We start from the raw sequence: 15,453 nt of genomic DNA, 5'->3' as shown, positions 1-15,453 counted from the left end.
TATTACAAACCTTACACCTTTCAGCACTGTCAGCAATACTAATATAATGACAGTTGATATCTATGAAAGGCTAATAAAGAAATGTGCATATCTGTAACTTTCCTTATTATCCATAAAAAGATAGCTAATTTTCAGAGATTCAAAACAGAAAACCAGTGTTCTTTTTCCCCTTCAAATAATGAAATTTTTATTTGAGGTTTATATTTAAACTAAAACTTGTTTATATATCAAACCACATCTAGTCATAACAGCAAAGAATAAAGCCAAAATAAAAACAAAGGGTAGCTATAAATTCTTTTTTTTGTTGTTGTTTGTTTTTGGGTCACATCCAGCAGTGCTCAGGGGTTACTCATGGCTTTATGCTCAGAAATCGCTCCTGGCAGGCTTGCGGGATCATATGGGATGCCCGGATTCAAAACAAACGCCCCACCTCCATGCTATCTCTCTGGCCCCGTGTAGGATTCAGTTGTGTCTTGTGTACAGTGATGTCTTTTACAAAATAATCCTCCTAGACCAACAGGGTGACCAACCCTCACTTTTAGCTTGCAAGGTGGGTTACCTTAGCTTAATGTCATTCTGATTTTCTCTTTCTAGTCCTGTTGTATAGGAAGTAATTATTTTGGTGATGGTTACTTCACACATTGCTTTAAGCTTCTTTGTTGATTTTGGTCATAATCCCTAGTTCTCCTTTTCTCCCTAACTACCATAGCATTCTTTCCTTTGTTGTTTTGCTGTTTTTCTATCTTTTTGGATTGTTCAGCTCTCATTTTAAACTTTTTAGAACCAATCTGATGATACTTGGTTTCTTTTTTTTTTTTTTTTTTTTTTTTTTGGTTTTTGGTTTTTGGTTTTTGGGTCACACCCGGCAGTGCTCAGGGGTTACGCCTGGTTGTCTGCTCAGAAATAGCTCCTGGCAGGCACAGGGGACCATATGGGACACCAGGATTCGAACCAACCACCTTTGGTCCTGGATCGGCTGCTTGCAAGGCAAACGCTGCTGTGCTATCTCTCCGGGCCCGATACTTGCTTTCTAACAGTTTTTAATGTTTCTTTGTATGGATGATAACACAAAAAATTTTGTTTTCATATTCATGGAAAGTTAAGCATTTTAGATTTTTCTGAAGGATACATAGTGCTAAATTTATGCTTCAGAAGTATCTGTGCTCATCTGCTCACAAAAATCTTTTTCTGGGGAAGAGGTTTCTTCATTTTAAAATGTATGTTTTTGGGGGAAGGTCTTTATAACACTATATTTGTGTTTTTTTTTCAATTATTAAAGTTTATCAACTTGAATCTTTGAGAAACACAATTGGTCATTCAGCAATTTTCTCTTAATATTGCACTTTACAACTTTCCGAAATGTAAGTCATTGTTCAGTCAGACTTTCTTGCTTCTATACTAGGTTAAGCCTCCAGTGTCTCATTTTACCACTGTTTCTCTGATTCTTCTCAGTCTTGAATTTCATTGCTCATTCCTCCATGTTTCTATGCTTGTCTGTATTGTCTACGCTTGCAGAATTGTTGGGTAAAGAAAACTACGCTGGCACTTAAACTGAGCCACAGTAGTAGTTGCAAACATAGTTCTCAAAAACTCCTAATGAGGGCCCGGAGAGAGAGCACAGCGGTGCTTGCCTTGCATGCAGCCGATCCAGAACCTAAGGTGGTTGGTTTGAATCCCAGTGTTCCATATGGTCCCCCGTGCCTGCCAGGAGCTATTTCTGAGTAGACAGCCAGGAGGAATCCCTGAGCACCACCGGGTGTGACCCAAAAACCAAAAAAAAAAAAAAAAAAACCCTCCTAATGAATACTGAAGTGATTTCATCTGTAAGTGGAAGAGTTTGTATACTTTGGGTTCCTGAGACCAGTAGTAAATGATTAGAAGCACTATTATTTGAAAGAAGTGTTATCTTCACAGAATCACTTAAAACATTAGCATAAATATTCACTTGTATCTCTTAGGAGAGCAAACAATATGCTTTATCTGTTTCTACACCAGTATTGGACATTCTAGAATATACATATGTGATTGACAAACATTTTCTGCTGGTTTGTCTTAAATTCTTTTGTTTTTGGGCCCACACAAGGCAGCACTCAGGTTTACTCCTGATCTGTGCTCAGAAATCATGCCTGGCAGGCTCGGGGGGCAATAAGGGATGCCTGGGATCAAACCTAGGTTCGTTCTGGGTCCTTCCTGGGTTGGCCACGTGCAAAGCCAAAACCCCTACTGTAGTGCTATCACTCCAGTCCTGGTTTGTCTTAAATTCTAACCTCAAAATTTGCCTTTAACTTGCTAAATTCGATATCAGTTATCAAGGACTATATGAGATAGGGGAAACTACTTACTTTTTTGCTTTGTTTTTATGAGCCAAATCCAGCCACACTCAGGAATAAATCCTGGCTGCACTTGGGAACAACACATCAGTGTGCCAGGGATTGAACCCAAGTCAACTGTGTCCAAGGCAAGCTCTATCCTTGTTGTATTATTTCTCCAGTCCAAATAAATACTTCTTTAAAGATTTTTATTTTCCTTACAAAATACTTTTGATTGTAAAAATGTTAAATTGTAGGTCACATTATTCCGTTTACAAGAGAGGAAGTATAAAAAGCTAATGATTAATTTTGCTAATAACCAAATAAATGTGGTTTTACTTTGTCTCTTAAAAGAAATTTTGGGTGCACATGTGGTCCCTGAGCCCATTCACACGATGCATGCATGCACTTGTCATCCACATCTTCCCTCTTGAGATGTGTTTTTCTTCTTTCATCCTTATTTGTGTATGGGAACCCCCTCGTTTTGGAGAAGCCCACACTTGACTCTTTCCCTTTCTTATCCTTTCCCTTCATTTCCTCAGTACCTTTAGATTAAAATTGGTTTTTATTAAAAAAAAGTATTTTGGACGGCCCAGAGTGATAGTACAGTAGGTAGGGTGCTTGCCTTGTACATGGCTGGCCTGGGTTCAAACTCTAGCCTCCCATATAAGGTTAGCAACCTTAGTGAATGACTATTCCTAATTTCAAAAAAAAATTAAGATCGATTATTATTTTGTGTTTATTGAAATGTTTCGCCCTTATTTTTTCCAAATTTACTAACCACTAAAATTCACTGAAAAGAGGGCATTAAAATATATTGTACCAAACATGGTAGTACTTAGGGATCATACTTGACAGGCTCTGTGGATGGTATTCAGTATCAGGGATGAAGCTCATGTGTGAGGCAAGCTTCTCTTTTCTGGTCCTGAAAATTTCTAAATGATGTATGGCTAGAGTAAATCAAGATAGCTTAATGTTTGTAACTTTGCTTCTAGATGGTCAGCAGGAGGATGAAGCCAGTAAAATTGAAGCTCTACATAAGAGGAGAAATTTACTTGCAGCATTTTGTAAGCTAATTGTATATACTGTGGTGGAGATGAATACAGCTGCAGATATCTTCAAACAGTATATGAAGGTAAAGTTGAAAGATTGGAAGTCAAGAAATTTTGATTAAAAGACAAGATTAATTGCCACTGAATTTTATTTAATTTTGTTTAGTTTTGTTTGTTTGCTTTTGGATCACAACCTGTGGTGCTCAGGGGTTACTCCTGGCTCTTCACAAAAATTACTTCCGCAGGTATGGGGTCTTCATGGGATATCAGGGATCGAACCTGGGTCCACCACCTGCAAGGGAAATGCCCTACCTGATGTGCTAATGCTCTGGCCCCCTATTACTTACTTTTCTATCTTAAAGTAATTGTGGGTTTTTTGTTTTTTGTTTTTTTTTTTTTTTTGGTTTTGGGTCACATCCAGCAGCACTCAGGGGTTACTCCTGGCTCAGAAATCGCCCCTGGCAGGCACAGAGGACCATATGGGATGCCATGATTCAAACCACCGTCCTTCTGCATGAAAAGCCTTACCTCCATGCTATCTCTCTGGCCCCAATTGTGTTTTTTTTTAAACATTTTTTCTTCTCATTCTTCTTTCTTTAGGGCAGGGGTCTCAAACTCAATTTACCTGGGGGCCGCAGAAGGCAAAGTCGGGGTGATCCTTGAGTGCAAAGTCAGTAGTAAGCCTTGAACATTGGGGGGGGGGACCCAAACAACTAAAACAAAACAAAACCAAAAAAGATTCCTCTAGGGCAGGGCCACGAAATGTTGTACAGAGGACCGCAAATGGCCCGCAGGCCGTGAGTTTGAGACCCTGCTTTAGGGTCTGGATCACTAACATGAATGTGAGAGTACCTTCTTTACTTTTTTTAACCTTGTCTTAATATAAAATCTTTAAGCACCACAATTACAAGCATGATTATAGTTGGTTTTCAGTTATAAACAGAACAGCTCCCATCATCATACTTTAATACTTCTTTATACTTTCACCCCCACACTAATAGACATTTTTAGTTTGTTTTGGTTAATCTAGGCTTGCAGTATTGGAGGCAGTTTATCTTAGGGTTAATTGTTGCTGTTAGAGATTGCATTTTGTGATTGTGTTTCACGAGACAGTATATTTTCTCTGCTTGGTGTAGTACTGTTTTAGGAGACAAGATGTAAATGGTAGTTGTGTCTTTAGTACTATGTAGCCTTTTACCTTGAGTAAATCAGTACATTTGTGTCTTACCACTGTGATAATTAAATGTTACTTTTATTAACAGTAAGTTAATTCATAATTTTATAAATGAGATTCTAACTTTAGTACTGGAAAGGATATTATACTAATTGGATAAACTATTTATAAGATAGTTTTTAAAATCTTATATAAGTAACATTTCTTAAAATCTTTGCTTTCTTACATTGTGCAGTTTGTCAAAACCTAGTGAATTTTCTTTGGAGTATTTTGCTATGTGATGATAGTCTTTACACTTCAAAATTCCTTTAAGTTATTTGGCATGATTTTTTTGTTTTATTTAGTTTTTAGACCACACCTGGCCATGCTCAGAGCTTACTCCTGGCTATACACTCAGGAATTAACTCCTAGTGGTGTTCAGGGGAGCCTATGGTATGCCAAGGATTGAACCTTGCTTAGCCGCATAGAAGGCAAGCATCCTACCACTGTACTATCTCTCATATTGCAGCCTAATAATGTTACAAGTCTTAATTTAAAACACTCATATATCATACATGAAATTTATTAGTCATATAGCTTCTGATAGTTAAGTGTATATTTTGAATCTATCTTAGGAAAAACTTTAAGGTGCAGAGTGTAAGGATAATGACACACAATAAGTTTTTGTACTTGAAAAATGTTTCATTAAGCCAAATGGTAATAAATTTACTGGCTGCATACAAACTGCTTTTCTTTTCTTTTTTATTATTAAATATATTTTTTATTTAAGTAACATGATCATATTTGGGTTACAGTCATAACCAGAACACCCCCCTTCACCAGTATTGTTGCACAAACTGCTTTTCAGTAGCTTGAATGAGTTATAAAAGTAACTATTACTTGTCTTAATATACAGAGCATAAGAACTGGCACAGATGTGTGTTGCCAGCCCATAAACATGGTGCCTTCATGATCATGTTGCCCACATCTTCCCTCTTGAGCTGTTACTTTCCTACTTCACTTAGGGATATGTACTGGGGCTCTCTGTGTTTTCCCCCCTCTTCCTCTTCCTCTCCCTCTTCCTCTCCTTCTCCCCCTCCATCCTTCCCTTCCTCCCACTCTCCCTTTGTCTCTCCCTCTCCCACCTACCCCCTATTCCTCAAAATTTTAAAAAGTGCTCAAGAGCTTTGTATCTCTCTTTGGTGTTATATTTGAAAATCTGTTTAACCTAATTATTGTTTTCCCCCATATCTTTCTTGGGGTGAGGAGTGGCATCTAGCAGTGTTCTGGGGATAACTCCTGGTTATACCCAGCTAACAGGGTACATACTGGGAAGCACCAGAGCCTCACTGTGGTCCTTTTCAGGTGGTGCTTGTAGTTATTTGAACTCAGGTCCCAGTAAATGGGAGGCATGCACCTTGAACCATTTCTCTCACCCTTACATACCTTCTTAAAACCAAGTTTGGAGCTTATTATAAGACCTTAACTGTTTTATATTTGCAATTTGGGGCCACTAGTTCTTGGGGATCACATGCTTAGCAATGATCAGGTTTAACATTTTTATGTCTTTGAAGACATACTTTTAGTCAAACATTTTTGTGCCCTGCTTAATTGAGTAACCTGAAATTCAACCTACTAGTCCAATATTTTAAGAGAAAAAGGTCTAACATGTGTACATTTCTTTTCTAGTATTATAATGACTATGGAGATATCATCAAGGAAACCATGAGTAAAACAAGGCAAATTGATAAAATTCAATGTGCGAAGACCCTTATTCTCAGTTTGCAACAGGTAAAAATTAAAAATACCTGATTTAGGCTAACATAACAAATAACATTTTTGATGTAATAGTTAAGGATGGGCAAAAGATGTAAAAGACAATTACTAGAAGTATTTATATAATCTCACCAGTCCCATTATAGTAGTGAAGTCATTTTTTGCTTTAAGGCTAGCAAGATTAACAAAGCATTTTTAAGTTAGAAAATAGATACCATTAGTAGTATGTATTTGTATGACTTTCCTAAATGGGACTGTTTGGAAATTTATGTCAAAATCTGTAATTGTATATATAACATTTTGGCATCCATTATACTTCACCATTTTTATAAAGTGTTGATAAAACTGTATAAAAACCAGTATATAAGAATTTATATAACATTGTTTATAATAATAATAAATTAGAAGTGAACCAAATATTACTTAATTGAATATTTGTGGAATACATTGTGTAGAACATTTTCATAATGGTAATAATGTAGCACTTTAAGTTAGTCTATATTCATTAATATATGAAAACATCCATAACATAGTTGGAGAATAAAAGAAAACATAGTCCAACATCACTCTAAAATTGTTATCTCTGTCTTGAAGAGTAATCACCAGAACATTTACCAGGGTTGACTTGTTTTGCTCAGTTCACATTGTTCACATATTTACTTTTTCTTTTTGTGATATCTTTCCAAGTTTATTTTAATTTTATTTTAATCAACATTCATCTATAGTCAGAACAGGACATCCATTTTCAATTTTGGAAGTTCAAAAGTAGTACTTAATTAACTGCTGTAAGTTAAAAGCTGTGTATGAAGAAAGTTTCAGAAATAAAAGGACCAGAAAAAGAATTAGATACTTAATAGCTTACTAATAACTGTAGTAGCCTTCTGTATGTTTATATGAAACCTTTTTAAATAGAGATCAAATCATCATATATTGCGATTTGTAAATCTTTGTTTTCTGTATCAATAATTTCTGAACACGTTAATGATATTGCCTACTTTCATTGGCATTTTAATAATGATATATACTGTTCCATTTTAAAAACAGGCCATAATCTAACCAAGATTTCTTGACTCTTACAAGTTTTTTAATAATGTTTTCCATTATAAACAGCACTAAAGCTTTTGTATCTGTATTGTACTTAATTATTGTTTCTTTTGTATAAATCCAGAAACTTAGAATGGTTCAGTTAGAGGATATTGAAATTTAAAAACTTCTGTTATATATTATCAAATTGCTGTATAGAAATGAAAGTTAACTCAAGTTTTCTTTTTCAGTAGATCAGAGAACTCATTGCATGGTATTTGAGGAAGGGCATATCCAGCAGTGTTCAGGTGTTATTCCTGGCTCTGCATGCAGGAATCAATCCTGGTGGAGTTCAGGGACCATATGCGATGCTGGGGGTGAAACCCGGTTCATTCACATGCAAGGCAAACGCCTTACCCTCTGTACTCTTTCTGGACCCTGTATTGTAATTTTATTAGTAGGATAAATTAGCTATTCAAAAATGTTGTGTGTCTATGAATTAATTGTTTTTATTTGTTTTCATTACTTTGAAAATACACTGTAAACAATACTATAAAAATGTTGCCTATTTTAGTGGGTTTTCTTTTTCATTACATTTTATACCATTTTATTAAATGAATGTTTTCTTTGATTATTGGCTCATACATAGCAATAATCAGGAACTACTCCTGCTGGCACTGAGGGTCACACCTAAAGGTGCTTGGGAGAGCAGTGAATAGCCAGGGAATCAGCCACAGCTACTACCTGCAAAGAATACTTTTGACTTTTCTGCACTCTCTGGCTTCTATAAGCCATTTTAAAATCCTGTTAATACCAGCACAATAAAATCCTTGCTTAAGTAGCCTAGAGTGTTTATAATGTTAATAACTATATCTAGCCCAAATATATAAAACAATTGTTTTTTGGGGGGGTTGGGCCACACCCAGCTTGGATTATTCCTAGCTCTGCACTCAGAAATTGCTCCTGGCAGGCTTGGAGGACCATATAGGATGCCAGGGATCAGTCCATCCTGGTTCAACAGCGTACAAGGCTAATGCCCTACTGCTCTGCTATCACTCTGGTCTTTTTGTTTTTGTGGTTGGTTTTTTGTTACTTTTGGGTGGTTCTTGGGTTATTTCTGCTCCACTCAGTAATCCCTCCTCGTGTATTCACTTGGACCATATGGGATGCCAGGAATGGAACCCAAATCGGCCACATGCATCTTATCTGATGTACTATCACTTTGGCCCTTTATTTGTTTTTAAATATACATGCCTTACAACAAAAGTTTCCCTCAGACTGAAAATATGGTAGGAAAAGCTTAGTAAGTGGGAAAAGCATAGACGACTCATAGAATGGGTAAAAGTACAGTGATAGTTATGGCACCAGAACATTGTGGTAAGACTTGAGATGATACATGTATAGAGAATAGTATCGTACTCCCAACATTTTCTATTATTGCAAACCAATGAAAAATTAATAACAAATGTTTTAGGATACAGTAAGATGTTATTTTAAAATAAAATACAATATAGAAAATAGCTTGTTCTAGAACAAGCTGTTTCAAAACAAAATTTAATAGTTTTAAATGATAATCCATAGTATATACAAGTATTTTATCATGATATTTTTCTTCTGCCAACAGCTTTTTAATGAAATGATACAGGAAAATGGCTATAATTTTGATAGATCATCCTCAACATTCAGCGGCATCAAAGAACTTGCTCGACGTTTTGCTTTAACTTTTGGACTTGATCAGTTGAAAACAAGAGAGGCCATTGCTATGCTACACAAGTAATCTCAAAATATTTTAGTCAGCTCTCTTGTATTTGGTTCTCATGAAATTCTTTTTTTTTATAAACCTGTAATGATATTTGACACTGTCTCTAACATATTCATTGTAACTATCATATTCGTAGACCTGCAAATGTTCATCAGTAAGCTACATTAGATCCTTTTACTGCATTTGTCCTGCTCTCATAGCTAGATAGAAACATCTTTTTTTTTTTTTTTTTTTTTTGGTTTTTTGGGCCACACCCGTTTGATGCTCAGGGGTTACTCCTGGCTAAGCATTCAGAAATTGCCCCTGGCTTGGGGGGACCATATGGGACGCTGGGGGATCGAACCGCGGTCCTTCCTTGGTTAGCGCTTGCAAGGCAGACACCTTACCTCTAGCGCCACCTCACTGGCCCCAGATAGAAACATCTTTCAGATTTTAATCGTTTTGTTTTAGTTTGTCCTTTCATTTTTTTGGTAACTTTTCAGTGATTTCTCCTTGTTTTGCACAGTATCTTTCTTGTCTGCATATTTTCTTTTCCTTACTCTAATTGGGTATCATCTGATTTTACTATGGTTGTTCATAATTTATTGATCAATTAGATTTAAAAAAATTTTTTTTGTGGGGCCCACATCTGGTGACACTCAGGGGTTACTCTTGGCTATTGTGCTCAGAAATCACGCCTGGCTCGGCGGACCATATGGAATACCGGGGATAGAATTGCAGTTCGTCCTGGGTCAGGCAAGGCCTGTGCAAGGCAAATACCCGACTGCTGTGCCACTGCTTGGGCTCCAGATTTTTTTCAATTTATGCATAGTCAACATATGCATGTTAAGACCTTTTATCATTATGGATTAAAGAGCCTTTTTTGAAGAATCAAGAGACAGGTATTATAAGAGGTGGATATCTTGCTACACAATTTTTACTACTAAATTAATTTTAAACCTAATACAACTTAATTTTATTCTCTCCTTTCATATTGTTATAAACTCATTTCTCTTCCTATCTTCTTGCCACTTCTGGCAGCTGGCTTGGGACTTGGTGGTACATCAAGGTGCACGGGGAATCAAATCGAAAGTTTCCTGTGCACAAAGCATTTGCCCCAACTTTTTGGGCTTTTTTCTGATTTTTTTTGGAGGGGTAGCCACACCTATTTGTGCTCAGGGACTGTTCCTGCCTCTGCACTCAGGAATTGATCCTGGAGGTACTCAGGGGACCGTACTGGATGTTCTATATTGAGCCTAAGTGGAACTCATGCAAGGCAAACTCCTATCTTGTACTATCACTGTGAAATACTTAATAGTATATTGAGTAAAAATTTGTGTGATATTAGTGTTTTTTTTCTAAGAGTACATCCTTTTCTTCAGTTAAAATCGTTCCCAGTTGTAAAATTTAAAATTTTAATTTTTCAAGGGTCATTATAGATAGTCTTTAGTTTCATTGTTTTTAAGTTATGTATTTAGTAGGTCTTGAAAAAGGCAGACTATATTGATTATTACGTAAGGGAATTTGAATTATTCTTCAAATATATTTGCTTGTTTCTTACACTGTAGCCTTTATTCACTGTTCCTCAGATTAAATTCAGGAAAAGAAACATCTTAGTATAACAAAAGTGCACAAAATTTTTACTTTGTAAGTTACTACATTTTGTATTGTAGTCTCTTAAATATTTTCTTTTTCGTTGCTTCAGAGATGGCATAGAATTTGCTTTTAAGGAACCTAATCCACAAGGGGAAAGCCATCCACCTTTAAACTTGGCATTTCTTGATATTCTGAGTGAATTTTCTTCTAAACTACTTCGTCAAGACAAAAGAACTGTGTACGTATTCAATTTTCTTTTTTTTGGGTAAATTTGAAGTATCACTTGTTATATATACTCTTTATTGTATACAATTATTAGTATCATAGCATATCCAAAACCAAAAGAAAAGTTTTGCTTTTAGGCCACACATACCCAGCTGTGCTCACAGGTCACTCCTGCTGGCTCTGTACTCAGGAATAACTCCTAGTGACTCAGGGGAACCATATGGGATGCCTGGAATCAAACCCATGACTGTTTCTTGGAAAGGCAAGCACCCCCTCTCTCCATTATACTATTGCTCCAGTCTCATAATGCATAATAATGCATATAAACTTTATAAAAGTTATATTTTATGCTAGATGATACTTTCTGTATGACTTTAAAAGTCAAAACTTAAATATGTTTTATAATCCTATTTACATTCATGGCTTAGCCTAGCTAAGGAGGGAACATTTAATAGAATAATATTGGTAGTCCATCAGAAACATCATAGTATATCTCCTGAACTGAAACTACATGGGAAAATAGTTCTTTTTTGTCAGTTGTTTTTTGGGCCACTTCCAGTGATGTTCAGGGATTAATCCTGAATATGAACATATATATATATATATGGCTATGCTCAGGGATTATTCCTAGTAGTGCTTGGAAGAACTATAAGGAATGTTGGGTTTGAACATGGGTTGACTGCATGCAAATCAAGTGTCCTATCTGTTGTATCCCTCTGGCCCCACAGAGTTCACTCCTTGGGATGCTGGGGTTTGAACAAGGGTTTGTAGCATGCAAGACATATGCCTTAACCTACTGTGCTGTTATTTCAAATGCCCTTTCTCCTTTTTAGTTTTAATTTTTACATGACTAGTTCTTTTGCCAGCAGTTCCTTTAAATAGGACACTTACCTGGTTTCTTTTTGAAAATAAGTGACAGTGAATCTTACAGTTGGAATTCTCCAAATCTTCCATTGCCCCAGCTTCCCTACATTCAACTTGGTTTAGAGATACTTACAGATGGAAGCATATGGGTAACTCATTGATAACCTCTTCTGAAAAAATGACCAGTCTTTATTAGCATATTAATGCGGTGCGGGTTTTAGACCAACAGGAAAATCTTTAACATTTTTTTTAAATTAAAACACCACGGTTACAGTTTTACATACTACTGTTTTACTTTCCACAGATAAAGTTTTTCATGACTGAGTTACTGTCACACAATCTACAACAACCTTTAACAGTGGACATTTCCCGCCACCAATGCCAACATTTTCCCTCTCACCTTCCCTGATGCTCTCTTCCCTCCTATTCACCCTCCATTGCCTGCTTCTGGGGCATGCATTTTACTTCACTCTCTCCTTTCTTTTTTGACACTGTGTTTGCTCTACTGTTAATGAATGGGTGCCTTGTAATCATGATACGTGCATTTGATTTCTGGTACAACATTGTCCTCTCAATACCTTTGAGTGTGACTTAGTTGGCTCCCACTATTACTAGGCCTTTGTAGCAAACTCAGGCCCATTGCCATTAGGCTCTTGTGAGAAATACCTTTCAAATATAGAAAATAGTAGATTTTATTTGGAATTTTTAGTCAGACCAAATTAGCTATCTTAATAGAAGTCACTGTAGTGACGTATTCTAGGTTTGAGGACATTAGATGGGAAAAGGTACATATATTTTCAAGGTTATGAGAATTTTATGTGTTTTTAGATCCATATAATTTACATGGCTGCATTGGTTTACAAAAATATAGCCACCTATACTTTTAATTTCTGCACATTTTACTGTATATGAATTTTCCCCATTTGCAGTTGTATTGACAACTATCAGCCTGACAAATAAAAATTACAACAATTAAATACATTTCTTACCTAAAAGGTTAGTAAAAATTTAGATAATGCCCAAAGATTCAAAGATGGAGAACACTGGAGACTTTCTTGTAAATTGCTAGTGATAATTTAAATTGGTATGAAACTGACCACTTTGTGCAGCTGTTTGAAAATGTCCAATGAAGTTTGACATTATACTTTCCTCCTGATGCAGTAATTCTGCTCTGAAGTAGATACCCTAGAGAATCTCTTGCAGAGGTGTACAATGAGTGTTTGAATAGGGAAAAGCTAAAAATAAATATCAATTAAAAAATGAGATCATGGTGCCGGAGCAAATACAGGAGTGTATAAGACACGTGGCTTGTATGTGGCTGACCTAGGTTTGATCCCTGGCACCCCATATAGTCCCTGAGCACAAATCCAGGAATATGTGCTTAACACTGTCAGATGTGGCCCCAGAAGACAAAGAAAATGGAATCAGTAGGTTCATAAACCACAGAATAACAAATAATTGTCAAAATGTTTTGTTTTGAAGTGCTAGTAAGGATTGAACACATGGCTTCATACATTATAGTGCAATTACTCTTGTGTCTTCATCCATACCCCCTACATTATTTTTCCTATTTTGTTGAAGGGTCGAGGTTCTCCAAACAGTGCTTGGGGATGTTAGCCAGTGCCAGTGGTGCTCATCCCTTTTGTGTCAGTGCAGTGATGGAAGTTGGTCCTGAAGTAAGGGTCAGAGCTGAGACTTTAGACATAAAACATGCCAAACATGTATTTCAGCTCTTTGGTCAATTTTCCTAACCTGAAATATATTTAAATAAATTCTTAATTTTACTGAATTGTTCTATTTTCAGTACTAGCAGATTTCACAAGTTATTCTTGGTTTTCAGTTTATCTTATTGATTCCATATTTAAAAAAGAATGAATTTACTTAATTTATTCATATTAAATAAATTTACATATTTAAATAAAAAGCACACACATTATAAATGGTTATTATGTTTTCAGCATTTGAGATTAAAATTGACACAGTTGTAAAATGCACAACATGATAACACATACCTATTATATGTTATTAAAAGAATTCCCATGATCAAGTTAATGAACATATCTAAAATTTCAAATATGCCTGGGGGATTACATTTACATTTCTCTCAGCAAATTTCAGCGAACTTTAATATATGGTATATTTTCATATTAATCCTCAAACTTTATTTTTATTTGGCATACTCCTGATGCACAGTGACTACTCTTGGTTTAATGCTGCTCTGGGGTTGCTCTTGGTGGTATTTGTGGGAACCATGTGTTGCTTACATTAAATCTGGACTTCCTCCGTTGAACATGTGTACTTGAGCCCATGAAATTGTATAGCTGGTCCCCTTTTAATTATTAAAGATTTACTGTTCTGGGAGGTATTCCTGGCTGTGCGCAGAGGACCTTACTATGCCAGGGATCAAATTCAGGACCTTGCACATGTAAGTTATGTGTCCTACCACTTGAGACATCTCTGGTTCTGTATTTTTTAAAGTTGTTTTTAAGCTTGATTGAAATAGAAGTGATTAAAACAGTGTATAAGCTGTGTGCATATGATTTTGTAAGCTGATATAGTGAAAAAATGTTTACCACTGTAGTTAATTTATCCGGGAACATTTTTTCAGTATGGTTAAATTTAAAAACAATGTTGAGTACAAGTAGCAAAGTTACCAAACTATTCTGTGATGTTTAAAGACAAGTAATGTATTAAGTAAAAGCATATGGGATAATTAATAGAAGTGATAATGTTTCCTTTGGAATAGTGAAGAGAACATAGGGAATAATTTTAGTGAGGCTTACTTATATGCTATATTATAGTAAGCTATGTGATAAACATTATTGTACATAATTGTCCAGCAAGTTTGTTTTTACTCAAACTCCGTATCTTATCATAGACTGATAATAGTTTTCACACTGATAGCCAGTTCATAGATTATACTTTGTGTGCTTTTCTATGAGTGGCTGAAATCTGTGTCATTAAGAAATACTGAATAACACCAAGTAGTGTGGCCATAACTGATATCTCTTCTGTTTAATAATGTTCAAAATGTGCACATCTTGCTTGTTTGAACTCAGTTACTGTGACAGCAATTATTGAATTGTATTTCATAGTCATTTGATAAGTTATCTGTGGATTTAAGTTTAATTTAGGCAGTACAGTAACCATGCACCTTAAGTATCCATAAGTCTGTGATTTGAATCACAGGTATGCTGCTGTATTTTATGGCAATGGATGTATACTACTCACTAAATTTTTCCTTTATATGTAAAAAAGATAAAACATCACCTCTGTGACATTTTAAGAATAAAGTTGAAAATGGCTTACACATAGTAGTCACACAAAGGTTATTTGCATATTGACTGCAGTATTGTTTATAAGCCGTTGGAAACTTCCGATATTTGCATACCAGGAGTATGACCATAACTTTTTGTAAATAGGGACTATCTCTGAGTTATCTTTATTTTTATCCCCAGTGCCTGAGACATAATAATTGCTCAACCAGTTACTGATTTGAAATACTCTGAATTATTTCTTTTAATGTAAGATATTTGATATACAAATTGCTTAAGTTGATGGGCCTGAGATTGAATAGTGAAGTAATATGCTCATGCTAAGCTACAGGTTGGTAGAAATGGACCAGAACCAAATTATTTGATTTTCAATCTTGTCCTTTTTCCAGAAAATATTACTTGAATTTCTTTTTCTACAGAGCCTAAAAAGTTGGAATAG

The 15,453-nt window shown here is 35.7% G+C and overlaps 1 protein-coding gene across 3 annotated transcripts in view; it reads left to right on the top strand.

The window, feature by feature from the left end:
- STAG2 (stromal antigen 2) overlaps positions 1-15,453 on the top strand; it is a 164,043-nt gene that overhangs the window by 134,440 nt on the left and 14,150 nt on the right. For all 3 annotated transcript variants that reach the window (XM_049767074.1, XM_049767075.1, XM_049767073.1), the window contains exons 25-28: positions 3,305-3,444; positions 6,204-6,305; positions 8,938-9,086; positions 10,760-10,888. In XM_049767074.1, the coding sequence (XP_049623031.1) occupies positions 3,305-3,444; positions 6,204-6,305; positions 8,938-9,086; positions 10,760-10,888 (520 nt within the window). The remainder of the gene's footprint in view (positions 1-3,304; positions 3,445-6,203; positions 6,306-8,937; positions 9,087-10,759; positions 10,889-15,453) is intronic.

This window comes from Suncus etruscus, chromosome X, assembly GCF_024139225.1.
Source record: "Suncus etruscus isolate mSunEtr1 chromosome X, mSunEtr1.pri.cur, whole genome shotgun sequence".
NCBI classification, from domain to species: Eukaryota; Metazoa; Chordata; class Mammalia; order Eulipotyphla; family Soricidae; genus Suncus; species Suncus etruscus.
This window is presented reverse-complemented; position numbering and strand designations above follow the sequence as displayed.